Source organism: Carassius auratus, chromosome 3 (assembly GCF_003368295.1).
Source record: "Carassius auratus strain Wakin chromosome 3, ASM336829v1, whole genome shotgun sequence".
In the NCBI taxonomy this organism is placed as follows: Eukaryota; Metazoa; Chordata; class Actinopteri; order Cypriniformes; family Cyprinidae; genus Carassius; species Carassius auratus.
In genome coordinates, this window is record NC_039245.1 from 19,206,454 (window position 1) to 19,233,468 (window position 27,015).

The following is a 27,015-nucleotide window of genomic DNA, read 5'->3' on the forward strand; positions in this document are numbered from 1 at the left end:
TTTCATTTATTTCAGTAATTCAACTCAAATTGTGAAACTCATGTCTTAATTAAATTCAAAGCACACAGACTGAAGTAGTTAAAGTCTTTGGTTCTTTTAATTGTGATGATATTGACTCACATTTAACAAAAACCCACCAATTCATAATCTCAACAAATTAGAATATGGTTACATGTCAATCAGCTAATCAACTCAAAACACCTGCAAAAGTTTTCTTGAGTCTTCAAAATGGGTCTCAGTTTGGTTCACTGGTGATACACAATCACGGGGAAGACTGCTGATCTGACAGTTGTCCAGAAGACAATCATTGACACCCTTCACAAGGAGAGAGCCACACACATCCATTGCCAAAGAAGCTGGCTGTTCACAGAGTGCTGTATCCAAGCATGTTAACAGAAAGTTGAGTGGAAGGAAAAAGTGTGGAAGAAAAAGATGCTAAACCAACAGAGAGAACCGCAGCCTTGTGAGGATTGTCAAGCAAAATCGATTCAAGAATTTGAGTGAACTTCACAAGGACTGAGGCTGGGGTCAAGGCATACAGACAGGTATTTGGCTACAGTTGTCGTATTCCTCTTGTTAAGCCATTCCTGAACCCCAGACAACGTCAGATGGGTCTTACCTGGGCTAAGGAGAAGAAGAACTGGACTGTTCCCTAGTTGTCCAAAGTCCTCTTTTCAGATGAGAGCAAGTTTTGTGTTTCATTTGGAAACCAATGTCCTAGAGTCTGGAGGAAGGGTGGAGAAGCATATAGCCCCAGGTGCTTGAAGTCCAGTGTTGAGTTTCCACAGTCTGTGATGATTTGGGGTGCAATGTCATCTGCTGGTGTTGGTCCATTATGTTTTTTGAAAACAAAAGTCACTGAACCCGTTTACCAAGAAATTGTGGAGCACTTCATGCTTCATACTCTTCACTTCCTTTTGCTGACCAGCTTTTTGAAGATGCTGATTTTTATTTTCCAGCAGGAATTGGCACCTGACAACACTGCCAAAAGCACCAAAAGTTGGTTAAATGACCATGGTGTTTGTGTGCTTGACTGGCCAGCAAACTCACCAGACATGAACCCCAGAGAGAATCTGTGGGGTATTGTCAAGAAGAAAATGAAAAACAAGAGACCAAAAAATGCAGATGAGCTCAAGGCCACTTTCAAAGAAACATGGGCTTCCATACCACCTCAGCAGTGCCACAAACTGATCACCTCCATGTCACGCTGAACTGAGGCAGTGATTAAAGCGCAAAAGGAACCCCTACCAAGTATTGAGTACATGTACAGTAAATGAACATACTTTCCAGAAGGCCAACAATTCGCAATTTTTTAAATTTTATTCATTATTTTTTTTTTTTTTATTGGTCTTATGAAGTATTCTAATTTGTTGAGATTGTGAATTGGTGGGTTTTTGTTAAATGTGAGCCAAAATCATCACAATTAAAAAACCCAAAGACTTAAACTACTGCAGTCTGTGTGCATTGAGTTTATTTAATACATGGGTTTCACATGGACTGGGTTGTATTTTTTCAGTCATGCTCTATTTCAGTTAATTTAAAAATTTTGTAACACTGGATTTCTAATGTGACTTTCTCACAAGAACTTAAAAATCCCATTAATTATTATTTTCAAAAATCCTACTTTTTCGATATATGGTATAACAACTGTGAGATTGGAGGTCACAAGAAATAAAGTAGGAAATAACAAGGAATACATGTTTAAAAACCAATACATAAAAAGTTAATTGTGACTATTTATAGCTCAAAGTCTCAACAAATTAAGTCACATTAAGTCACGTTAATTATTTATTTTTATTCTGAGGCAGGATTGCATAATAATAGTCCCTTAACACCTCCAAATTCATCCTGTGAAAACCATTTTGAAATCAGAGACTGAAATCAGTGGGCTCCTCCCCCTTAGTGGGAGGTTTCATATTCCAAATAAATGATCTTTTAGAATAAAAACTTTTCATAGTCTTGAAAAAATACATGTCATTGAAAGGTCTGTTGAAATGATATTGAAATATTGAAATGGTTTATTTTGTCATAGACATAATATTGACAGAGAAATTGATGCATTTGTGAATCAGTGGAGATTGAATGGCACCAGGTGGCTGTTTGTGGTATAATGCCTAAACAAAATTGCATAGAATCCTACTTATATATATATAAAATATAAAACAAATTTGGAACAACTTATTGAGACATATGGCTTTAATTTTTTCTAGCAATTTTGGATTAAAACATATTTTATAAAATATTTATTTTATATAAAATATAATAAAAATAGTACAGTACATTTTCTTTACAGTAAATTTAAACTTCTATAACTTTTATATGCTTTTATTTTGTTTAAATGTTTAAATGATCACTTCTGCAATAATCTACAGATTGTCTTCTTTAAAAAGAGACCAACCTTTGGTCGGTATTCAGAAGCGTTTATGAATTATAATAATGCAAGTTTGAATAGTGTACGTTCACGTCTATGTTAAAAAGAAAAACAGTCAAGAGGTTAAGGCCCATTCACACCAAGAAAGATAACTGTAAAGATCTAAAAATCATTCTTTATTTAAGAGAATTCACACCATAACGATTTAGAGAAACAGTATCAATATTATACTTTCAGACAGATGTTTTCTAGCTGATGAACAATAAAACACCATTCTGCTTTAACATGCTCAAGCATTTAAAATGATAAATGAAAGCGTGCCCCCATATTAAACAGAACATTAATGTGCATCAGTGTGGACACTTACCTACATAGTAATCTTTATAGTTAGCTTTCTTGGTGTGAATGATTCAAGCATTTGTAATTATTTGTCATTATGCAATCACAATTTTCCCAATTTATGGTCACTTCGCAGGGGCGTAGATTACACGGGGGACGCGGGGGACATGCACCCCCCCCCCCCCCCCCCCCCACACACACTTTTTTTTTCTGACCCAGAAGGCGAAATGAACATCACGGAGCTCTAAACAACACTCCTTCAGTGTGTGTGTGTGTGTGTGTGTGTGTGTGTGTGTGTGTGTGTGTGTTTGTTTCATTCATACTCGAAGCCGGAGGGCGCTCTCGCGCAGAAAGCGTCCACTTATCGCTGTATTAAAACAATTGTTTTCGGTTTTGTTCAAAAAAATCTCCAGCAGATGATAAATAAAGTATATGAACAAGTGCTAATAGCATTTATTACAGTATAGAAACTATTCTGCCTTATTATGTGATAAAAAGTGCTTGTAGTATTAAAACAAATCATTATTTGTTATTGTCCAGCAGTTATATATTTCTAAGCAAATTAAAAGCTAGGGATTAGAGAAAAATTTAAGTTGGCTATAGTATCCACTACCAGTCAGAAGTTTTTGAACAGTAGCCTAAGCTTGTTAATGTTTTTTAAAGAAGTCTCTTCTGTTCACCAAGCCTGCATTTATTTGATCCACGTACTGCAAATCAGTGAAATCTTGAAATATTTGTACTAGCCTACTTAAAATAGCTGTTTTCTATTTTAAAATATTTCAAAATGTATCTTATTGAGATTTCAAAGCTGATTTTTTTCATCATTACTCAAGTCACACAATCCTTCAGAAATAATTCTGATATACTGATTTGCTGAAAAAAAAAAGAAAAAAAAAGAAAAACTTGTATTATGATAATGTTGAAAACAACAGAGTAGATTTTTTTCAGGTTTCTTTAAAGAATAGAAAGCTCAGAAGAGCAACATTTATCTGAAATACGAATCTCTGTAATAGAAATCATTGTAAAATGATGTCTTTATCTTCACTTTTGATCAGTTTAAAGAATCCTTGCTAAATAAAAGTATTAATTTCTATCATTTATAAAAAATAAATAAAGCACATAAATGCTGATCTGTGGATCCTTCTAGTTATCAAAGAATGCTGATTTTTTTTTTTTTTTTACTCATCTGTTTTAAATATTGATAATCAGCAAATCATCATATTATAATGGTTTCTGATTAATGTGACACTGAAGACTGGAGGAATGATGCTGAAAATACACCTTTGATCAGAGGAATAAATTACCTTTAAAATTCAAATAGAAAACAGTTGTTTGAAACAATAAATATTTTGATATTTTTGCTGTACTTTGGATCAAATAAATGCAGGCTTGGTGAGCAGAAGAGATTTCTTTCAAAACAAAAAAAATCTTACTGTTAAACTGTTGACTGGTAGGCTATATAGATTACGGAAATGTTATATCGTAATGTTTTATGTGTCTGTGTGTGTGTAATTTCTGTCCCCCTCACTTCTGAAAAGATGGCTATGCCCCTGCTTGTTTGGTTAACACAACCTCTGCATTTATTATGCAAGAGTAGATTCAAGCAGGGTTCCTCAAATCTTGCCCTGGAGGGCTATAAGGCGCTTCAGAGTTTAGCTCCAGCCCTGATCAAACTCACCTGCCTGTGATTTTCTAATGATCCTGAAGATACTGATTAGCATGCTCAGGTGTGTTGGATTAAGGTTAGAGCTAAACTCTGCAGGAAAATAGATCTCCTGGGCTAGTTTTGAGGAACCCTGATTTAGTGCATCCCAAAACATCGACTTAACATCCTAACTGAAAATCCCATGCTTAGACTTCCTGGGTGGTTTAAAAAAGATAAATCTGTTCATGCTTTATAAGTTAAAGGTCAAGATTTAGTCACTGAAAAAGCAATACTGTGATCAACTAATACTTTGAATATTTGCAGGATGTGTATAAATGTCGAACCTAATATATGCAAGTTATGAATTTAGCGGCATGCAAACACAAACAGTACATGACAGGCCTGTGGTGATTTTATGATGTGGTTGTATGTCTCAATCCCAACACAGCGTCTAAATACATACTCAGCCGCAGCTCTACTCTCCCAGCAGCACATGAAGTATGTTAATTTAGCGTGTAGCAGACGTATGGGATGTGAGGTGCGACCAGTGTTTAGGCACTGATAATGAAATGAGGTAAGACTGAGAATTATGCAGTTCGTGACTTTTTTTCGTGAGAAATGCCTGAGCTGTGCAGTTTTTCTGTCTTTGCACACAATGTTGCAGTTATCAGAGTTTGCTCAGAGCAAGATAAGGCATGTGTCAGACAGATCTACAGAATGCCAGCTACCTGATAATACTACGGGTATTTCTACATATCAGATCTTTGGTATAAATCATGAGCTCAGCAGATGGTGCGTGTGTGGGTGGTGTGTGGGTGGGGGGGGGGGTGTTAAAGGGGGGGACTTTGGTGCTTTTTAACCTATTCTTTTTTTTCCATTAATGCCTACATTTTCATGAAATTATCAATGCACTTTATTTTAATGATCTGATTATTTATTACTTAGGAAGTATGTCTACTTCCTATGTAATAAATAATCAGATCATTAAAATTATCTGATGATTAGAGGAGCTTACTGACTTTATTTTTCAAGCAGATTGGACTGTTTGAAAGCAAACTTACATTACCTTACATTTTTTGTCTTATTATTGTACAATTCGTTTTGTTTAAAAGCTATGCTGTTAGTATTAAAAATCATGTTTTCCTCCTGTAAGACACCTCAACTTACAACATTTGTGGACTTATTTTTGGAGTTGTATATGCAGGAGCACTTTAAACATTTTCTGCAGCATTAGAAACTAATTTTTTTTTTTTTTTTTTAAACACCGTGACATACAGAAGGAAACCACAAATAAAGGTTCATATTTCTAACTTGTTATCTTTCAAATCACGTGACTAAATGTCAGCTCAGTCATTTATAGAATCATTCATGCATGAGAAAAGTCATATCAAGATGTTTCTGACTGGAAATGTTAGTACAATTTAGAATAATAAAAATAAAACAAATAATTATGTGCCTTTTATTATAGGCCTGTTCAAAATGCATTCAGATCCTTGCTTTGGTATAATACCTGTATGTGACCTCTTCTGTAAAACTTTCTCCTTGCTACACTGTTACACGATGTTATACTGTACATACTGTTTAAAATCTCCTAGACGGTTGTGTTTACCTGCAATATTCAGTTTGGTAACACTTTATAATAACTTTAATTAATAAATCATTAACAAACATTATATAATGCTTGATGGATCATTAGTTAATATATTCAAAGAGTAAGAAACGTGAGCTAATGTGTTTGCTTATGTTTGGGTTTGATGTTTGGTTAAAGGGTCAACAGGGGGTCGGTTTGATTTTAAGGAAACATAGTTCAGTCTTCTGATTATATATTATATTATATTATATTATATATAAAACATTACAGTCTGTTATGTCTTTAGCCAGTATTTGCATAAACCTTGTTACATAAGTCCAATGGCCATAAAAATACTAAATGATTAGTAAAAATTTAAAAACATTTACAAATGATGAATAGTTTCCACTTCAGAATGGCTACTGCAAAAACATGAACAGATAATTAATAGATTATTAATTAAAGGGTTAGTTCACCAGAGAATGAAAATTCGTCCTTCTATTCACCCTCGAAGCATCCTATGTGTCCCTCACATGGCTCCGGGGGGTAAACAAAGGCGTTTTTGAAAGATAAATATCCAGATTTCAAACTAATAAACACTTTTTTTTCTCACTTCTGCTGACTGTGGGGATCCGCCTGCATGTCTTCCGGTTCCCAGCAGTCAGCAGAAGTGAGGAAAAGAGTGTTTATTACGCTTGAAATCTGGATATTTATCTTACAAAAATGCATGGATTCATTACAGGGGGCCTTTATTCACCCGTTTTATTACATTTATCACATTACTTCAAGTCTTCTGAACTGTTGACATCAAACACCTTGCTTAACACACTGAAAGGATTGGAAGAGCAAGGACAATTTTTAATATAACTTTGATATGATTATTCTGAAAGAGGAAAGTCACATACACCTAGGATGCTTCGAGGGTAAGTAGATGATGGATGGATTTTCATTCACGGGTGAACTAACCCTTTGAGATGTATAAAGAGAGGTCTACACAACAAACGAAGACCAACAAATGAAGATAACATGAACCCGAACGTTTACTGACATTTTCACGCATTTCCAGTTAGAGTAAATAAATATCTGTTGATCGTTAGATAATGTTTAGTAAGTTCATTAGTAAACGTTAGCAGGAACATTATCTCATATTTCTAGCTATGTGCATATATATTATCTAATGATCCGTTAAGCATTATATAATGTGTGTTAATGATTTATAAATGAAGGATATTATAAAGTGTTACCTTTAATTAACGTAAAAGACTCACGTATGATAAGTAAGTGAGAACCTCGAGATGCCATCTTCACTAATGAGAGATTTTTTAGATAATGTTGAGGTTTAGACCTCCTACGTAAACAGGAACACTTCTCTGTATATAAAGCAATCTTGATGCCCTTTTCTGCCACAGACTTCAGCTTTCTTGCTACTATGTAATATTTCTCTAATGCTTCAGAATCAGTTTGGTGAGTTGCTATGTGTCTTCTTTAAAATTAGAGCATAAATACAGAAATGTATGATAGATACTTGATTTTTAAGCATCTTGGGTGTTTTGACTGACTTTTTATTTTTATTACAAATAAATGTTCAGAATAAGCACCCGATTTTTAATCACTTAGGATTTAAATGAATGGCACCTGAGTGGCTTTATATTGAAGGTATTTCTTTAGCAGTTTAAGATGAATCGCTTGTATTCCTCATTCGTTAGTCGCCTTTAACGTCTGCTAAATGATTCAGTTGTTGCCTTTGTGGTGAACATTTTATATGAGTCACTTCTTGTCAGGTGCATGTGCTGACTTGTGTGAGTTCTGAAATCTGGAAATCTGAAATCCAGAGGAGCTTGTTCATTCAGTCCTGCACAGGAATGATGAACCGCACGGGGATTTTCTTCATTTTCTTGGCTTTTTCAGTGCAACTTAAAGCGACTTTACAAGGTAAAACATGTCTCTTAAATCTGAACTTTCAGTCACAATGGATTTTGCAAAAATATATGATCATTTGGTTATTTCATCTCTGAATAAAGGGCACATCTGTGTGTCAGATTACTACTCTACCATCAGCTGCTCTTTAAAACTACCAGTCACATCCACTAGAAACATATCATACCGACTGGAAGCTCACTTAAAAGAAAAGTAAGTATGCTCCAGTTATTCATTGCCATTGTCTGTTTAGTAATTCATGGACTGTGTTTCAGTTTTCATATGCGAATGGTATGAAGTATGCATTTACAGTACAGTGTAAGATTTTCCCAAACATGGATTTTCACACACAGGAAGTACGACTGCCAACTGCAGAGAGTACGTGAAGATCACATCTGCAGTTTAACAGTATCAGAATTCAGGAGTTTTGATGAATATAAACTTTATTATTTGGAAAATGGAACTGAGAATTCAACTCTGTTGGATGCATCTTTTAAACCAGTAAAAAATAGTGAGTAGATTTTTAGATTTGTAATCAATGAAAAAAAAATATATATTTACACAGTTTATATATCGCATACATGAAACTTCTTTCTTTTCTCAGTTAAACCAAAGGCTCCGTTTAATCTGACGTTACAATATGCAAATGGAATGTATAATTTCTCCTGGAAGAGCGGATATGAAAATCATGTTTACCGAATGGCTCTACCCATCAAACACCAATTCATGTACTACAAAGATGGGAATCTTACAAGTGTAAGATTGATTATAACGATGATTGAATTATGAATGTCCGCCATTCATTGGGCATGTTCTCTGAGAACATCCTCTGTTTCACCCACATCAAAGAAACTTATATAACACCATCTATCTGTGTATTCCTGTTTTGAAAATGAATGACTTCTATGAATGGCTTAACATTAATGTTACTTTCTCAAGGCGGTCAGTGTTCAAGCAGGACAATGATATTCAGATTGATGAAATGAACTTTGATCCGGGCACTACATACATTGTGATGGTGAGAACTATGATAGAGAATGGAAGTGTCTACAGGGGAATGTGGAGTGACTGGAGCAGTGCAGTGAAATGGAAAACAGCACACAAAGGTGAATACTGGTGGTAGCTACTGCTTCACATTTACACACTCATGCAAATTTTGATTCGATCTGTTAATGTAAAAGTCAATCCATTCATGTTTTTCTTTTTTTGAGTTGATTATTTATTATTTTGTACAAGATGAGCCCAGTCAAGTCAGCAAGATTGCCATTGGAATGTTATCAGTGGTTGGACTTTTAATTCTGCTTATGGCGATTCCTGCTACAAGGTAATTGTTTATCATACACTGCTATAGTAGTAAATTTACTGCGTAGGTATGCAGGACATGGGACAAATATACAGAGCTAGTGAGCAACTCAGGTGCCACAGGATAGATAACTGGAAATAATATGTGACATTTCTGCATTACAGATTTAAGATGAAAGAAATTTCATGGGTGCCGACACCAGCAACGTACTTCCAGCCACTTTATCAAAATCACCATGGCAATTTTCAGGTAACATTTCACACTTCAAATAGACTAGGGTTTTATAATGGAGAGTTTGAACATTCTGGGGTTTGATTAACTGAGTAGAAATGGCTTGTGAGACAGTGGGTACTTTATAATGTTTTGGGGTCACATGATCCTTCAGATATCATTCTAATACGCTGATTTGTTGCTAAGTTATTATTGGAGTTATTATTATCAATACTATTAGAATTAAAACGATTTTGAAATGAAGTTATAATAAAGACCTTTATAATATGTATTTAAAATAAATGATGTATGATGATGGGGTATTGATTATATATCAAATAAACAGCATTTATACAAATTATAAATGTCTTTACTATAACTTGTAATCTTTTTAATTCATCATTAACGAATGCAAATATTAATTTGTTTTGAAAAAAAAATGTAAAAAGTTTACTGCTTTGCAACATTAATAATAACAATAAATATTTATTGAGAAGCAAATCAGAATATTAGAATGGTTTATGAAGGATCATGTGTAACTGAAGATTGGAGTATTGATGCTGAACATTCAACTTTGCATCACAGAAATAAATTACATTATATTCTTATAGAAAATTAGTATTTAAATTGTAATACAGTCATTGCCAAAAATATTTGCAAATATGATCAAAGAAGGCTATGGAAATTCATCTGCATTGTTAATCTTCAATCTTTTGATCTTTTATTTAAAAAATTCACAAAAATGTATCCTTTCATTGGATAATTAGAATTTAAAATGTGGGGAAATATCATTATGAAATAAATATTTTTCTCTAATACACATTGGCCACAATTAATGGCACCCTTTTATTCAATAACCTCAATTTACCAGTTTAACAGGTCTAAATTTTCTCCTATAATGCCTGATGAGGTTAAAGAACACCTGACAAGAGATCAGAGACCATTCCTTCATCCAGGATCACTCCAGGCCCTTTAGATTACCAGCTTCTCCTCTTCAGTTCACTCCTCTCATTTTCTACAGGCTTCAGGTCAGAGGACTGGAATGGCCATAGCAGAAGCTTGGTTTTGTGCTCAGTGACCCATTTCTGTGTTTTTGAGGATTGTGTTTGGATTACTGTACGGTTGGAAGATCCAAACATAGCCCATTATAAGATTTTATAAGAGTCACTTACTGATTTTTTATCTGTTGGTATTTGATAGAATCCATGATGCCATGTATCTAAACAAGATGTCCAGGACCTCCAGCAGAAATATATGACCACAACATCACACAACATATTTAATTTTACACATAGGGTACTTTTTATCCCTGTGTGCACCAAACCCATCTTGAATGTTTGCTGCTAAAAAGCTCATTTTTCTCTAGTTTCATCTCACCATAGAAGCCATTCCCATTTGAAGTTCCAATCATAGCTGATAACTGAATATGCTTTAGTTTGTTTCTGGATGAGCTAGGAGATTTTTTCTGGTAACCCTCCCAAACAACATGTGGTGATGTAGGTTCTGTTTGACAATTTTTCTAAAGGTTTTCTGAACCACGAGATTCAGCTGTGCTCCTTGGAGAGTCTTTAGCCACTCAAACTCTACTTCTAACTGTGCATTAGGACGATATAGACACACGACCTCTTCCAGGCAGATTTGTAACATTTTATGTTGATTGGAAATTCTTAATTATTGTCCTGATGGTGGAAATGGAAATGTTCACTGTTCTAGTTCTTTTCCTAAAGCCACTTCACTAATTTGTGAAGTTCAATTATCTTTTGCTGCGCATCAGAAATATATTCTTTGTTTTTTCTCATTTCGATGGATGTTTAAGGTAAATTGGGCTTTGTTTTCCCTCCTCTTTATATTTCTGTGAAACAGGAAGCCATGGCTGGATAATTTCATGTTTATAATCACGCTGGAGTGTTCAAAATTATGAATACGAATGGGAATATTCTTCAGAGATATATTACTCATAAGAATTTCTAGGGGTGCCAATAATTGTGTCCAACGATTATTTGAGAAAAACATTTATTGCATAATGATATTTCCCCCCATTTTAAATTCTTAATATCCAATGAAAGGAAACATTTTTGGGAATTTTTTAATAAAAGATCAAAAGGATTAACAATGCAGATTAATTTTCACAGCCTTCTTTGATCATATTTACCAAGGGTGCCAATATTTTTGGCCATGACTGTATATGTCCATATATTCATTATATATTCATATTTGTCCTCCTTTTTTTTATTAGTGTTGGGTTTTGGCAAAAAGTCCTTTACAAGATTTTCAAGTTATGGAAGACTTTTCAAAAATCGACAAGATTTCCGAGGTCATAACCACACTACAGGATCAGGTTGAGAAAATGGGCATGTATCCCACAGCACAGTGCCCCACACCTTATGTGGGCCCCACAACTGAGGTCTGGGCCCCGTGCCAAATGACTGATACGCACAGTGAGACAAGCATCTCGTGTGAGGATTTTTCTTTGTTCTGCGAAGAGTTGCCTGAGAAAGTGGGCAACCTCATCCAGTCTCTGAACGTGACTTGTCTGAGTGGGGATGTTCTGTCTCTGAAGAACTCGGCTCTTAGTCTCGAGTGTCTCGAGGACTGCGAGGCTTCCGAAGCACCGGTTGTCATTAACCCAGTGCCTGTGTGTTTCAAACAAGACTATTGCACACTCACCAACACTCCCAAAGGACCTGTTCCCACCTTCAACAGATATTTAGAGTAGGATGAAAACAGTTCCAATGATTAAACGCAGGAAAGCATTACACAAAGAAAATCTACAGATATGTGGACATCCTCAATTGATATCTAAGACTGATCATTAAAAAAAAAAAATAATAATAATAATAATCTAGCCATTCTTATTCCTCAGTAAAAACAAGTTGTCCGGTGGTAAAGTAGCTCTGATATACCTTCTATACTATGGCTTACATTCCAAGCGAGGTTTGAGTTTTTGTGTGCAGTGATTAAACGTTTGCATTTTTTCTTTCATTCATTAAATGATATTAGTGTTGAATATATTTCCATTTGTGATATTTGTAGTGAGAAGATTTAAACTGACTGCAATTTCAAGATAGACATTTTGCTGTTCACAAGTACTGTATTTACACCAAGATAAATAAAGGAGTTTTCTGCTATCTTGAATAGGGTGGATCTTATATACTGCTTACAAGTATTGGGCACAATAGTCATCAGGTCACTTTTTTCCCATGTTAACAGTAACCTGATACATTCCTGAATCTTGTAATTGCAGTGAGGAGATGTGGAACAGACTTACTAGGATTTTTTATAAACAAAATTATTGTCTGCAGAGAGTGAAATATGTTGTGGGAGGCCACCTTCGTGATTGGTTGGATATCTGCCTGTTGCTGAATGTATGGAGCCAATGGCCAATATATTGTTTTGATCCATTCTCTTAACACTTGGCCGAAACCAAAGCATTATCTGATATTATAATGTTGTGATATTGTGACTTGCATGCATATGGTACTTAATTTGAACTGAGCAGAAAAAAATTGATGTGCGAATTTGACTTATGCACATGAGAATAATAATAAAAAAATCTCTCTCTGAGGAATTAATAATTATCCATATATCTACAATATTTAGAGATTGCATATAGTGTCTTAACATTGAATCAGATTTAGATGCCGGATATTGGCAGTCTGACTTGGTTGTTTATCAAGCACATTGTCCAGCATACAGCTGAAATCACCTCCAATAATTACATTTGATTCAGAAATACTGGGGATTAATTTAAATTGTTTTTGAAAAAAGAGGGGGTCATCATAATTTGCTGCATATCAATTAACTAAAGTAATTTCCTTTGAATTTATAGAGCCCAACACAATAATATATCTACCATTTATATCAAAGGTAGTCTTATGATGAACCAATGGTACAGTCTTGTGTATCAAAATAGCTTTGATAGAGAATGTAGATTGATACACTTGTATAATCCAATTAGACTTAAATCTATTCCCGCTTCCCTGCTTCAAATGTGTTTCTTGAATAAAACCTAAAGTTTTGAGATGTAAAATAATCTTTCCATGCTTAACAGGACTATTAATACCCATGACATTCCAGCTGATGAGCCTAATATTGAACAGTCTATCACTGTGATCTTTATTATAAGTATCAGTCGAATTATGTAATTACAAAGAAGAACAAGAAGAAAAAATAAAACAATTATGAAACCGTACTATAACCAAAACAGGAACAATTGGGCCTTCTTCAGAACTTAAACACAACAAAAAGAAAACCCACAAGTTTTTCCCCCCGCCCACCTTGTGCTTCCAAGGAGGGAACTATGAAACCTAGCTCCACCAGTTCACGGAAACCGGTGACTGTATACTTTGGCCACCTACACTCCTCTGTAACAGTTCAATATACTGTCCGCTTTAAGGACACAGAATCCTTAATAAATGTATCCATATTCTGAAACTGCTTAGGTTTCCTCTTTGTGCAAATTCTCTTAATGCTTGGGCAATTAGGATTAAAATGAAAAACTTTGGGGGAACAAAAAGGGAAGGCCCTTTTCTGCATCTGTGCCCCAGTGCAAAAGGCAAGGTCCATAATGATTGGATGAGTCCGAACACTTTTGGGATGAACTGGAATGGAGATCGTGAGCTAGGCCTTCTCATCCAACATCAGTGCCTAACCTCACAAAGTCTCTGCTGGATGAGAGTGCAAAAATTCACACAGAAACACTCCAAAATCTTGTGGAAACTGTTATAGCTGCAGGACAAACTCTATTTAAAGGTCTTTGCATAAAGAATCCGATGTCATTAAAGTCACTACTGGGGTAATGATCAGGTGTCCCAAGACTTTTGTCCATATAGTGTACATTTAATAATACACTTATATTTAATATACTAAACACTTTTAAATAAAAAAGTAACTGCAAGTGAACATTACCAGGGTAAACTTCTACATACATGTAGGAGAACATACAATAGATAGATAGATATATAGATAGATAGACAGACAGATAGACAGATAGATAGACAGTAAATAAACAAAATAAATTCACTGTAAATAAACTTTAAGAAAGTAAAGTTCTACACAGGTAAATGGGAGAGTGTATAACAAATAGATACATACGGAAGTAACTAGAAATACCTTTGAACAGGTAAACTAAACTACTAAAGAGTTATATAAGAGAGTGTAGACGATAGATAGATAGATAGATAGATAGATAGATAGATAGATAGATAGATAGATAGATAGATAGATAGATAGATAGATAGATAGATAGATAGATAGATAGATAGATAGATAGTGAAACTAACTATAAATAACCTTTAAGAGGGTAAATTTCTATATAAATAAATGGTAGAGTGTAAATAAATAGACAGACAAACATAAATAAATAACAGAATAAACTTCTATAGAGGTATATAAGAGAGGAAGACAATTTAGAGAGAAACGTCAACTTTGAGGTGTCTCCCTGATTCTCTGTGCTGTGCTGCCCTCTGCTGACGAGAGAGAGAGAGAGAGAGAGAGAGAGAGAGAGAGAGAGAGAGAGAGAGAGAGAGAGAGAGAGAGAGAGAGAGTTGTTGTGGTGTGACGTCGGAGCTGGAAGGAGAGAGGCAGCAAGCGGCCACATCCACTACTAACAGCTCTGTAATGACAACATTACTGCCTCAAGCCGTCCATGGCCAAGACCAAGAGCCAAGCTGTGAGTATAGGATGAAAAATACAACATTATATTTCGAGGAACCGCATCTTTATTTGCACTCTTTAAATTAGCCAGTTGCTATCTTCTTCTAGCTAAGCAGCTTAGTGTTTTGGGAGGGGTTTTACTTTAGTAAGTTTTATTCTGTAAATATAACTTAATTAATTTAAGTGATTGTTTCGTTTTAGAAGACGAAGGGCACGGGCTTTTTTTTGTTTCAGCATTCCCAATTATTTATGTTATGTTATATATAAATAAAATGTTTTTTTTTTTCTTAATAAAAAAAAATCCGTGATTTAACATAGTTGATCGTTACTGCATGTGGTAATGTCATTAATTTATATAGAGTGTCATTTTATTTTAATTTCTGTGGTTGTTTTGATATGTACTTTGTCAGCTGACAGGCTAAAAACAAACAGCAGTGCTCGTGAACATGCCAGAGGAAGTGACGCAGCAGCGCAGAGTCGGTTAATGATGGATTTGTTTAATTTGTTTAAGGTGTCCTTAGTACAGTCACCTCATGAAACGGCTCTCACTAGAGACCTGTTCACCTGACAAACAACACCATCAAATTTTACCATCCCTACACAAGATAATGCAACTAAAAAGGCAACTCTGACAGTCTCCACTGCTTTACAGCAGAAGAGAAATGTAAACAAATAATGTTTATCATTAGATCGACACAATTATTAAGCCCTTATACAGATTCTAAAAATGAGGAGTCATACTAGAATAAAACAGCAAAACAGGCTACAAAACGAAAGACAATTTGAGTGTTTTTTATTTTTATTTTTTTTACTCTCTTGGCTGTTACTTTGATTAAAAACACAATGTCAAATAAATTAGCATGATTTTTTGTTTGGTTTGTTTTTTCACCAAAATGTTTAGGAGATTTGTTGCACAAATTAAAAAAATATATATATTTTTACAGAAACCTGAAAGAGTCATGTAAATGAATAACATCTTAAATAGTATCCTGTAAATTTCAATATTTCGTTTTTTTAGAAGTAAAAAAAAAAATAAATAAATAGTATGGAAGCCCATTTCTGCCACAGCACTTAAATCCATTGCTAGATCATCTTTACTTCTTTCTCAACTGAAATATGAGATACTAAGTCATGATATACACAACAAATTGAAATTATTGCAAATCTAAATATACTATATTAAGTAATTGTGACAAAGTTCTTTTATCTCATAATTTAGACTTTTTATCTTCTCATGATTGTGGTTTCATATCTCATAATTCTATCTTTATATGTTGAATGTTGTTATAAAAATGCTAAATATATTAATTCTAAGATTTAACTATGTAAGCAATAGAAATCTACACAATAATTTTTAAACTACTTATTACGTGTCACAAATGAACTCACTCAAATTTATGGGCCAATAGAAAAGACCTTGTAAATATTTCCTCAAGATGAATATCCTGCTAATAAATACTAAAGTTAATTAGACCAATGCAGCTATAGTAGGAAAAGAGTGTTTCTAATCTGCTTAAGAATGTTGTTTATGTGACCACGTATTTGATAATGAGCCACGGCACATGCAGGAAATTCGAGCTGCATCTCTTACCTACAAATGCACTGAATGAAACAGTCATTGTGGCTGTGTGTGTGTGCTAAACAAGTGTTTACAGTCTTAAAGATATTATCAGACATTTGCAGCTTGTAACAGTATGTGTCAACACATTAGGAATCTACAGAGACATTGTCATTTAGTGCCTCACAAATGTTTAACTGCAATATGCAGACAGGCTAGACATTGTCTGCGTGTATTATAAGCTGTCATGTGTCTTTTGCTGTGTTTGGTTATGATTAAGAGTTGTTTTTTTAAAACATAAAAGCACTTTGTTTAGACCTTTATGTACGTGAAGGCACTTTATGACCAGGCCTTACGACTCGTTTGCGTTCATGCTTAGTTTGGCAGCCTGTCAACCTTTACTATAATGTTCTCTCATGCATACAGTGCCGCTATTTGCTTTTTAAGTCACCCTGTGCTGCCTGTTAAAATGTCATGTCAGGGTATTGTATTTGTTGATCAAAACCTGACTTCCTAATCTAGTTTTAAATGCGACGTCCAAGAAAGATGTCCATTGTGCGATCAGATTACAACATGGTACTCTATTTTGAATGCATTGATCCTGAGGGAAGCGGAGGACTTATTCTGCAGCTTGTAATCAATCTTGTTTTAGCCATTGTGTTTATACCTCTCTTATTTATGTAATTAATGTGTAATAAAGCAGAGCTATACAGTGCAACCATTTCAGTTGCATTTGCGACTGAAAACTACTGTGTGCCGCTATGAAAAATAATTAGAAGCACCAGTGCGACTGACCCGATCAGCATATTTGCGTTTGTGCTCAGGGGAGCTTCAAAGGTTTCTACTCGCAACGTGTTTTTGCAGGGTTGAGTAATGCATCACAGACATATCTGTTGATTCCTTGAACACATTGTTTATCAGAATCCACTCACCACTAGTGTTTTGTTGAGTGCTGCTGAGTTCCTCAAGCTCACGAATCCTCGAAGAGGAGACACGGTGTAAATTAGCGATTTATTATGCAGTGTAGAGAGCGTTGATTATAATGGAACTTTATGAGGTCGCGATGAACTAGTGTAAGGTGACTTGCACCGACTAATCAACAAGTCGACTTCAATGCTCTGCCATAGTTGCTGGTCCTATAGAGGGCGCAACAGGATGAGAAATCTTTGAAGGACTTCCACATTTACGCTCCGTTTCCACAGTTAAAATGACAAAGAAATGCATACTCTGAAATCGCTCCATATATTACTGGATGCACAAAATTGAACGGGAGAATGCGCGTTTTAAACAGCTTATTGAACAGGTAAGTTAATCGCCGTTCTAGTCTAATGCGCTGCTGCACTGTAACGCACACATGTAGGCTACCGACAGTAGCTTGAACATCTCTGCAGATCGTGTGCACAGAATCATTCAGCACGGAAATGTATTGTCAACACTGTTCTGTGATTTCACAATAAAATAGAAACTGAAAAGTTCAAGCATATATTTCTTAATAACTAAATTCCACAGCTTAACTACGAGTAGAGATACGCTGCCAGATAGAATTAATTCACACATGCAATCGCTCTCACTAATGCATTCATATATTTAGTCTTACTGTGCTACTTTTTATATCTGATTTAGAACAAGCAGAAATCTGTGAGAAAAATAATGACTCAAAGGCAAAGTAAATGATAAATATGAGCTGTTATAGGAGCAATAGTCATGTGTGACAGCTCCGGACTGATTTGTTCATTAAAAACGTAATCACTAGTCGACTTCGACTCAACTGATTAATAAATCAGAAGTCGTTCAACCCCTAAAGGTGAGTGACAGCTTTTAATGATTATTAAGGGAGTTTACAAATGTGATATTGATTTAATACAACAGTTCAATAAACAAGAAGTTAATATTAAGTGACTCCCATCCCTCATGAAAATTACTGTTTTATTGTAGTAAAAGTGTAGCAACCATGGTGTATTGATTGCCATTTGTCTAACCACAGTTTTACTACAAATACAACTAACAAACACCTTTTAATTTTGTTATTGATCAGAAGGGGTTGCTGAATTTTTTTGACTGTGCTCCTAAAAAGAAAAGTAAATGCAGAGCCCTGTAAAAATAAGTGATGTAACCTGTTTATAGTTGAGGTGTCTGTTCAGATAAGTGATCCAAACAAAAACGACCAGTCAAGTTTCATATTGAGTTTATATTCTGACAAATATAACGTCGACCCAATACTTTTAAATAAAAACCTTTGGTAAAACATTAAAAAAATGAGAAATTATGAGAAAGTAACTCATTATGAGATAACATGTCCAATCAGATTATGAAATAAAGTGGAATTATGACACAAACAGTTCAATAATCATTAATGACAGTCAAAATTATGACCTACAAAGTAATTATGACCTTAAAAGCTATACTTTTTATCTCATAATTGTGACTTTTTAAAAATAATAATTATAATTAATTATTTTGAGATCATGTGGAGGAAGTGGCTTTCATATATTTGAGATATTAACTGACAATAAACATTTTGATCATTTAAATACATAAATGTATAATTATAAGAATTAAGATTATTTGGACTGGCTTGTGAACCAAAAATGGCTGAAAATCATCACAGGAGGCTCTTTTTGTCACTGCATAATGCAGTTTTCGTACTATGGATGATTTCTAGAATATTTTTTGAAAAACTATTATTCAGAAATGTTTAAATAAATATAAATAGTAATAAAAAAGAAGGTGTGTGAAAACTGGTGCTGCACTTTTCACTGGTGCTGTTTGCGACCAGTTTAAATTCCTTCTACTTTTTAATATGTCATTAAGCTTTGTGTATATGACACGATTTCTACTTTTTCAAAAAAAAAAAAAAAAAAAGCTCATGTAGCATCCATGTTGTCAGTTACAGGTGGGGGGACAGTCCTTTTTAGTTTCTGTGGTTGAGTGTGTTTGGCAAAGTGCTATTGGAGAAGTGCCTTATGTAGCAGGTGTCTGGAAAGTACCAGGGCTTTACACTAATAACAGAACCTTTTACAATATGTTTTTTTTCTCTCTCCGCATTTCTCATAGTAAACAAATGAGGAGGTGATCAACCTGCTGTGGGGAAACAGGTCTTTCTTTTATTTGCATGGCTTTGTGTGTTAAAGCTAAAAACTGCCTCATGTTGATACAGACATAACCTTTTATGTATATAAGAGATTTATTTGTCTTTAAGACTTAAGCCTCGCAGGCCACTAAACAACAAGCTCTTAATTGGATGGTTGAATTCTAGTTAGTCTAGTCTCTCAGATTCCTCTTTGTGAAGTCATAATTATTAACACACTGATAGTCTATCTAAATGTCATATTGCCCCATATAAACATAAAATGGCATTTGCAAGTAAATGAATAAAGAGAGACATTTGCCTACAAGAAAGAATCCTACTGTACTAGCTTGCTCAGTAATAGTTCCTCTGCGGTGAATGGGTGCCGTCAGAATGGGAGTCCGAACAGATGTTAAAAATATCACAATAATTCATAAATAATCCACATGAAGTGAAATGCTGTGTTTTTAAGGAACAAATATGTTCAATGCTTTTTTCATGAATCGGGAGAGAAAAATGCACAGATCGTGCACTGTATACAAGCAAAGCCTTTTCAAAAGCAGTTCCAAACAAAATGTGATGGATGGATTTATTTTGATGTGAGCGGACAACATGGGACAGCCTTTTTTACTAGAGGAAGCATTATTATGGATATATTCTGGCTCGTATTTTAGCCAGAAGCAGTGGTTTAAAGTTAAAATGCTTTAATGATGGTTTTAATTTAAGTTGGAGACTGGAGTGAATTGAAATTATTTATGTGTAAAATTATAAATAAGTAAAAAAAAAAAAAAAACTACGATCACCTCATGAGTTTTGTTGTGGTTAGCATTTAAAGTGTGGTTACACTTAACAGTGCCACTTAACTGAAACGGCGGTGCAAAAATGATGTTTTCGTAACTTCAACAGGGTAAATATTTTGCGTTCTCTGCAATGTAAACAAAGGCAGGTCTGAGTGAATGAATTTGAGTACTCGTAATCCTGGGTGAAAACAAACACAGCCCTCCCCTCTGCGGAAGCTCTACTGTACTTTATCAGCTGCTGGTTACTGCCTCCAAGGTGGTTTTGTTCCTCATTGCACTTGTACCCGCATGTCTGAGTCTGTGTCATGTTTGCTCTCTCTGTGTGTTTTGCTCGTTCAGTACGATGCTGCTTCCATCCAGCCTAGCGTGGTGTTGTGCTCCTGTGCTTCTTCATCAATGGTAAGGACTCAGCTGAACTCCAGCCTTCCTCACTGTCTCAGTATGGAGGTCCGCGGGGGTGAGGCAAGCGTGCAGCCAAAGACGTCTATTATCAAGCCTCCACAGTCACGCAAGAAGGAGGACTTCAGCTTTGGCAAGATTTTAGGGGAGGGTTCCTTCTCAACAGTGGGTGCAATTTTTGTTTTTTTTAGTAGCCTAGTCGTCAGAGGATTTAGCAGTAAAATGTTTAATAACTATTACACAATTAACAGTATTTAATTCAATTAGTTAATTCAATTTGCAAGTGAGTTTCAGTAGATCGATTTGTTGCAATAGCTCAATGCATTTGAATTGCAGGTTGTACTGGCAAAGGAACTGGCCTCAGGAAAGGAATATGCAAGTAATGGGCATTAATATATAGTATTGCATTGTATTAAATATTGTAAATAAAAAAAACTAAAAAAAAAACTAATGTCAATATGTTTTCCAGTGAAGATTCTAGAGAAGAATCACATCAGGAAAGAGAATAAAGCACACTATGTGATCAGAGAGAAGGATATATTGTCAAGCATCGATCATCCCTTTTTCGTAAAGCTCTACTTCACGTTTCAAGATTCACATAAACTGTGTATCCTTTTCAGAGCTGAACTGTGGTGTCGAGCTGTGAAACTGTGAAATGAAATCAAGTCTGTGTTTGTTAAACTCTTTATTACTTTGTCAAAAACGTTCTTAACGTCTAATCCATCAGATTTTGCCCTCAGTTATGCAAAGAATGGAGAACTGCTTAGATACATTCGCAAAATAGGCTCATTTGATGAGACTTGCACAAGATTCTACACTGCTGAGATAGTTTGTGCACTGGAGTATTTGCACGCAATGGGAATTATTCACAGGTAATTTACACTTTTTACTAGTTAATAGGACTTGAACTGAAATACATTTGTGATGCGTTTATATATTTATTTATTTCACTTTTTTATTTAGGGACCTTAAGCCAGAGAACATTTTATTGAGCGAAGAGATGCACATTCAAATTACGGATTTCGGGACGGCGAAACAGTTGTCGATGGACAGCGCTCAAAGTAATGAACAGTTATTTCATAGAATTGCTTTGCTCTGGTTGTTGATTGTTCCTAAAGTCGTTAACTTCCTTCAACCCCCTTTTAGGTCAGGCGTGAAGCGTCTGTTATCTATAGATACACTCACAACAGCTTTCAAATAACATAAATATAGGACATCTATTATTTGACTTCGTGCACATATATGAGGTGTCAGCGAGGTTACGGTCACTAAAGATATTTAATTCTGCTTGTGCCTTCCTGAATCTGCTGTGTGTGTTGGTTAACGTCAAGATTTGTCTTTCCAGCAAGAGCCAATTCTTTTGTTGGCACTGCACAGTACGTTTCTCCGGAGCTGCTGACGGAAAAATCAGCCTCCAAAAGGTTTAGCATTTAATGTGCAATATTGCCAGATTAAGATGTTTATAAGTTGCTTTGAAATCGTTTTTATTTTCGGTGATTTTTCTCTTTTAGTTCTGACCTCTGGGCACTGGGTTGCATAATCTACCAGCTGGTGGCCGGATTACCTCCGTTTAGAGCTGGGTAAGTTTCTGATCAGTTTAGTTCGCTTAGTTAGTTTAGCTTTAGTTCAATTAAACATTCAAAACAATGTGGTGATGGTGCTTTGCGCTTCAGGAGAAGTACTGGTGGTTGATCACTGTTGTAATCGCAGTTTTAAAAAACATGGTGTGAAATAACAGGAAGTGTTGGCTTTGGTGTTTATGACTTGTTTGTGTAGATAGTACAGAGGGCTTCTGAGGAAACCCCAACCACTGGGTCACATGACCCGCTTGCCGTTTTGGTTACATTACAACCAATGCATTGGCTTGGATGGCAGTTGAAAACAAAATGCTCAACCATGTGACTGTTTCTTAACCCTTTCTTTCTCTCAGCTGATTCAGAGCTCTCTGCTAGTGAGACTACAAACCATTCAGTTGATATTGATTTAGTTCAGTTGGTCATTTACTTTTGCCGTTTAATAGGAATGAGTACTTGATTTTCCAGAAGATAATAAAGCTGGAATATGGATTTCCTGAGAAGTTCTTCCCTAAAGCTAAAGATCTGGTGCAGCGACTGTTGGTAAGAGTCTTTGTTTCTTTTACATATCATCACTTTCAGTTGCACGACTGTGTTGAAGCACGCTCATTGTTTTCCTTCTGATTTCAGTCTTTGGACCCTAGAAAGCGGCTAGGATGTGAGGAAATGGGTGGATTCAATCCACTGAAAGGCCACATGTTCTTTGAGACGATCTCATGGGAGAACTTGCCGGTTCAGACTCCACCCAAGCTGACCCCTTACCTACCAGCCATGGCTGAAGATGATGAAGACTACTATGGCAACGTTAGTTAGATTCGTCATACCTTCAATGCACAATACTCTGAAAATTATAGACTTATAAACAGTGTTTTGATTTGTTTTGTTGTTGTTTTACGGTTTGTATTTTTATTTTTTATTTTGTTGCTCTTTTTTTGGGGGGGGGCGGGGTTGTTTTGTTTGGTTGTTTTGCTTTCTATGTTTTTTTAGTTTGATGTTTTCGTTTGTTTTGTTTGGTTGTATTGTTTTTGTTTTGATTCGTTTTTTAAATAGCCTCATACACTACCTTTGAAGAAATCAAAACTGACCACTTATTAAACCTATAAAAACTGGGTTGTACATTACAGAAACCTTGATTCGTGTTTCTTTGAAGTCTGGATGAGATCAAAATTTATCCTATTTACTTTGTTAGCACAGGTTACTATTCTTGTAGCGAACAAATAATCCGAGCAAATTAATCGACAGAAAAATACTTAGTTTTTTTTCCGTAATCTAGTTAAATGACGTCAGCAGCTTATACCCTCTCTTCTGACCGTCTCTCTGCTGTGAGCTAGAGATGGTGCTAAAATCAAGGCCCCCGTCTATTTTCTCTCATTTAATATTTTTTTTCACTCTTGAGATACAAAGTAAATTTGGCCATGACTTGAGCTTAAACTGAAATATTTAAGTGTGTAAGGTCAGTTAAAGGTAGAGACTGTGAGCTAAAAAGTGCAGGCTCGCTGGGTCTTGTGTACTGATTTGCTGTTTTATTTGAATCCCACAGTATGAAGATCTCCTCAGTCAGTTCAAGAGCCTACAGGTGGTCGCATCCAGCTCATCTCAGATCGTCCCACTGAGATCCTGCAGCAATATTGAGCAGTACATCCATGACCTGGACAGCAACTCTTTTGAGCTGGACCTACAGTTCTCCAGTGAGGAGAAACAGCTTCTTCTGCAGAAGCAAACAAGTGGCAACCCTTGGTATGGCATAAGCTTCATTCAGAAATTTGTTGATTCTGGTTAAATATGAATTTGTCATCCTGTAGTGACAGTGCAGTTTAAACACATTCACTTTGTTGCTACACATAGTAATGGAGATAATAAAGGATTGCGTGTGTATGTGCTAATAATTATCTTTTTTATCTCTTGCATTTCCTTTTAGGTTTTTATAGCATGTCGTAAAATGAACTCTTGATCATTATAGTTATGTTTTCAACAACACAAATAGCACTAACTGCCAGCTTGTTATTCATTAACATCTGCTATTTTATCTGCTATCTTACAGGCACCAGTTTGTTGAGAATAACTTGATATATAAAATGGGACCTGTTGACAAACGAAAGGTAAAAAAACATTTCTCCCCGGTTCTTATCTTATATGGTATCTAGAGTTAAAAACAGGTGCATGTTTTTCTCTTTTTTTCTTCTTTTCTTTTGTTTTTTTATAAGCTGAGTACAAAAACAAATAGCACCCTCTTTTGGCTGCAGTTGGTAGTGACAGTAAATGTTTTTGACCCTTTCTTGTTTGTCATTTTTTCACAGGGACTGTTTGCTCGACGCCGTCAGCTTCTACTGACAGAAGGGCCACATCTATATTATGTGGATCCTGTGAATAAAGTACTAAAGGGGGAAATTCCATGGTCTCCAGAGTTGCGTCCTGAGGCCAAGAATTTCAAGACGTTTTTTGTCCATACGGTAAAAATTATATATACTTTTGTAGGTTATAAATGGAAAAGGTTACCCAAAAATGTTTATTTACTGAAAATGTATTCACCCTCAGGCCATCCGAGATGTAGATGAGTTAATTTCTTCATCAGATTTGGGGAAATTTAGCATTACATTACTTGCTCATGAATGGATCCTCTGCAGTGAATGGGTGCCGTCAGTATTGAGAGTGCAGCCAGACACAATAATCCACAAGTAATCCACACGACTCCAGTCCATTAGTTAACGCCTTTTGTGGAAAGATACATATTTGTAGGAAACAAATCCATCATTAAGATCAAAACTGTCAAAGATTCAAACTGTCGTTTCTAGCTAAAATATGAGTGATCCATCCATAATATTGTTTTTTTTTCCAGTGAAAAATTAATCTTTTCTGAAGCAGGATTTGTTTCTTACAAACACATATCTTTTCACTTCACAAGACATTAATTGATAGGCTGGAGTCATGTGGCTCATTTGTGGATTATTATGATATTTTTATCATCTGTTTGGACTCCCAATCTGACGGCACCCATTCACTGCATAGGATCCATTTGCTGAGCAAGTGATGTACCGCTAAATTTCTCTAAATCTGTTCAGATAAAAAATAAAAAAAAAGGATCTAGGATGGCCTGAGGGTGAAAACATTTTCATCAAATTATCATTTTTGTGTGAAGTTTTCCTTTAATAAATACATCATACTGGATGATTATTAAATATAATTTATATGACGTAGTATTATACACATGGTGCTCCAAAGTTATATATCCAAAGAAAACATGGCAATATCATGCTAGTGATTGGGACTTTGCTAAATTCTGCTAAATATTTTCATTGTTTTCTCGTGTGCAGCCAAACAGGACATATTATCTAATGGATCCCAGTGGTAATGCAGACAAATGGTGTAAGAAGATTCAAGAGGTGTGGGGAACAGTATATCACTAGTAAGAGACTACTGACATGCCGGGGCATCAGAAGACCACTGCAGTCAAGGCAAGTCTTGGGGGTCTGAGCCCTTCACCATTCAACTACCAATCAGGAAGTCAACTGCGTTTATGGGACTAATGCATCAATATTCCTTCTTGAAGAGAAAATATGTTTTGTTTGCTATGTTTTTGTCATAGATAGCAGGTGTAATATAAAAGCAAGGTTCTGCAAAACTAAGCAAATCCACAATTTGTACACTATGTATGGGTATATAGATATGTATAGGAAGTATCCCCAAAAGCTTGGGGAACAAACACTCAATCTGTTGCCTTTTAAAATAATAAGGATAGCTATAGAGGACACTCAGATGATCCTACAGGTCAGGTAAATATCATGATAATATATTTATTTCTCTAAATCATGTTGTTCACCTGTATAATATCATATTACATGGAATTATTATCATCAGAAAACAATCACCTTAGAGCTGTTTAGTGTGAGTAGTATTTAGTAAGAGATTTACCCAGCAATGGATTATTATAATAATTTTTTTCTTCTTGTGGTTTCACATGTGAAACTTGCACTGGTTCCTTAAATCTGCTGTTTATATATGTTTATATATATTACATTTTATTTATGAACATGGTTTAGTTTGAATACAAGTACTTGATAAGGTACGTTACACAGTATACACTGCAAGCGGGCAGCATTCGGTGTTGCAACAAAAGCGGATGGCTGTCAACAGTCATGTTTTGTCATGCCGGGTCACTCTCTTGCAGTGTGAATATGGTGTTATACCTACGGGATTTGAGCTGTGAAGAGAATCGCAACTGTAAATAAGGGCCGTGTTTGCAGATACAGTTTTTGACCACTTTATTGTACATTAAAAAAAGATGTTGGTCCAGCACAGACAAATGGAAATGCTGTAACTAAGTGAGAATCAAACACAGAAGTGTGTTTTTCCTCTCCTGTTGTGTATTCTCGCTGCATTTTCTTTGAGGAATTGTTCAATCGTGTATTTATAATTCGACTAGGTTTGTCAACGAATGTAACTGTGATGTACAGATGATGTATTATTCAGAAAGTAACACAGTGTTACTGGATTTGCACCTTGTATAATTTTATTCTTATATAAGATTATTCGCTGGCAGTTGGCTCAGCCTGTAGTACCTAATATTATTTAAATTATAATATTCAGAGATTTTAATTGACTCATGTTCA

At 35.3% G+C, this 27,015-nt stretch overlaps 2 protein-coding genes across 6 annotated transcripts; both read left to right on the forward strand.

Moving 5' to 3' along the window:
- Window positions 1–7,320: 7,320 nt before the first annotated feature.
- il21r.2 (interleukin 21 receptor, tandem duplicate 2) lies at window positions 7,321–12,483 on the forward strand. 2 transcript variants are annotated; one of them, XM_026212337.1, is made up of 9 exons: window positions 7,321–7,389; window positions 7,707–7,857; window positions 7,947–8,055; window positions 8,196–8,353; window positions 8,447–8,598; window positions 8,782–8,948; window positions 9,079–9,166; window positions 9,310–9,394; window positions 11,592–12,483. In XM_026212337.1, exons 5-9 carry the CDS (start codon window positions 8,483–8,485, stop codon window positions 12,069–12,071), a joined length of 936 nt encoding a protein of 311 aa, XP_026068122.1. In that variant the 5' UTR covers window positions 7,321–7,389; window positions 7,707–7,857; window positions 7,947–8,055; window positions 8,196–8,353; window positions 8,447–8,482; the 3' UTR covers window positions 12,072–12,483. The 2 variants fall into 2 exon arrangements, with proteins under 2 accessions (XP_026068122.1, XP_026068129.1); XM_026212344.1 differs by having other exon boundaries at window positions 7,965–8,055.
- Window positions 12,484–14,902: 2,419 nt separating this feature from the next.
- LOC113049744 (3-phosphoinositide-dependent protein kinase 1-like) lies at window positions 14,903–26,190 on the forward strand. 4 transcript variants are annotated; one of them, XM_026212378.1, is made up of 15 exons: window positions 14,925–15,026; window positions 19,623–19,663; window positions 20,775–20,999; window positions 21,171–21,213; window positions 21,309–21,441; window positions 21,562–21,706; window positions 21,798–21,895; window positions 22,180–22,255; window positions 22,346–22,414; window positions 22,855–22,951; window positions 23,039–23,212; window positions 23,949–24,145; window positions 24,450–24,507; window positions 24,706–24,858; window positions 25,720–26,190. In XM_026212378.1, exons 4-15 carry the CDS (start codon window positions 21,208–21,210, stop codon window positions 25,810–25,812), a joined length of 1,299 nt encoding a protein of 432 aa, XP_026068163.1. In that variant the 5' UTR covers window positions 14,925–15,026; window positions 19,623–19,663; window positions 20,775–20,999; window positions 21,171–21,207; the 3' UTR covers window positions 25,813–26,190. The 4 variants fall into 4 exon arrangements, with proteins under 4 accessions (XP_026068148.1, XP_026068163.1, XP_026068155.1 ...); XM_026212370.1 differs by having other exon boundaries at window positions 14,926–15,026; window positions 21,304–21,441; XM_026212363.1 differs by lacking the exon at window positions 19,623–19,663 and having other exon boundaries at window positions 14,903–15,026; window positions 21,304–21,441.
- The last annotated feature ends 825 nt before the right edge of the window (window positions 26,191–27,015 follow it).

Bases quoted from the DNA above. Each gene is read 5' to 3' on its own strand.
- il21r.2 (XM_026212337.1), top strand. From the start codon at position 8,483: ATGCAAATGGAATGTATAATTTCTCCTGGAAGAGCGGATATGAAAATC. The intron at 8,949-9,078 runs GTGAATACTGGT...ATTTTGTACAAG, and splicing joins ATGGAAAACAGCACACAAAG to ATGAGCCCAGTCAAGTCAGC. The intron at 9,167-9,309 runs GTAATTGTTTAT...TCTGCATTACAG, and splicing joins ATGGCGATTCCTGCTACAAG to ATTTAAGATGAAAGAAATTT.
- LOC113049744 (XM_026212355.1), top strand. From the start codon at position 20,724: ATGTCTGAGTCTGTGTCATGTTTGCTCTCTCTGTGTGTTTTGCTCGTT. The intron at 21,000-21,170 runs GTGGGTGCAATT...TTTGAATTGCAG, and splicing joins GGGAGGGTTCCTTCTCAACA to GTTGTACTGGCAAAGGAACT. The intron at 21,707-21,797 runs GTAATTTACACT...TTTTTTATTTAG, and splicing joins GCAATGGGAATTATTCACAG to GGACCTTAAGCCAGAGAACA.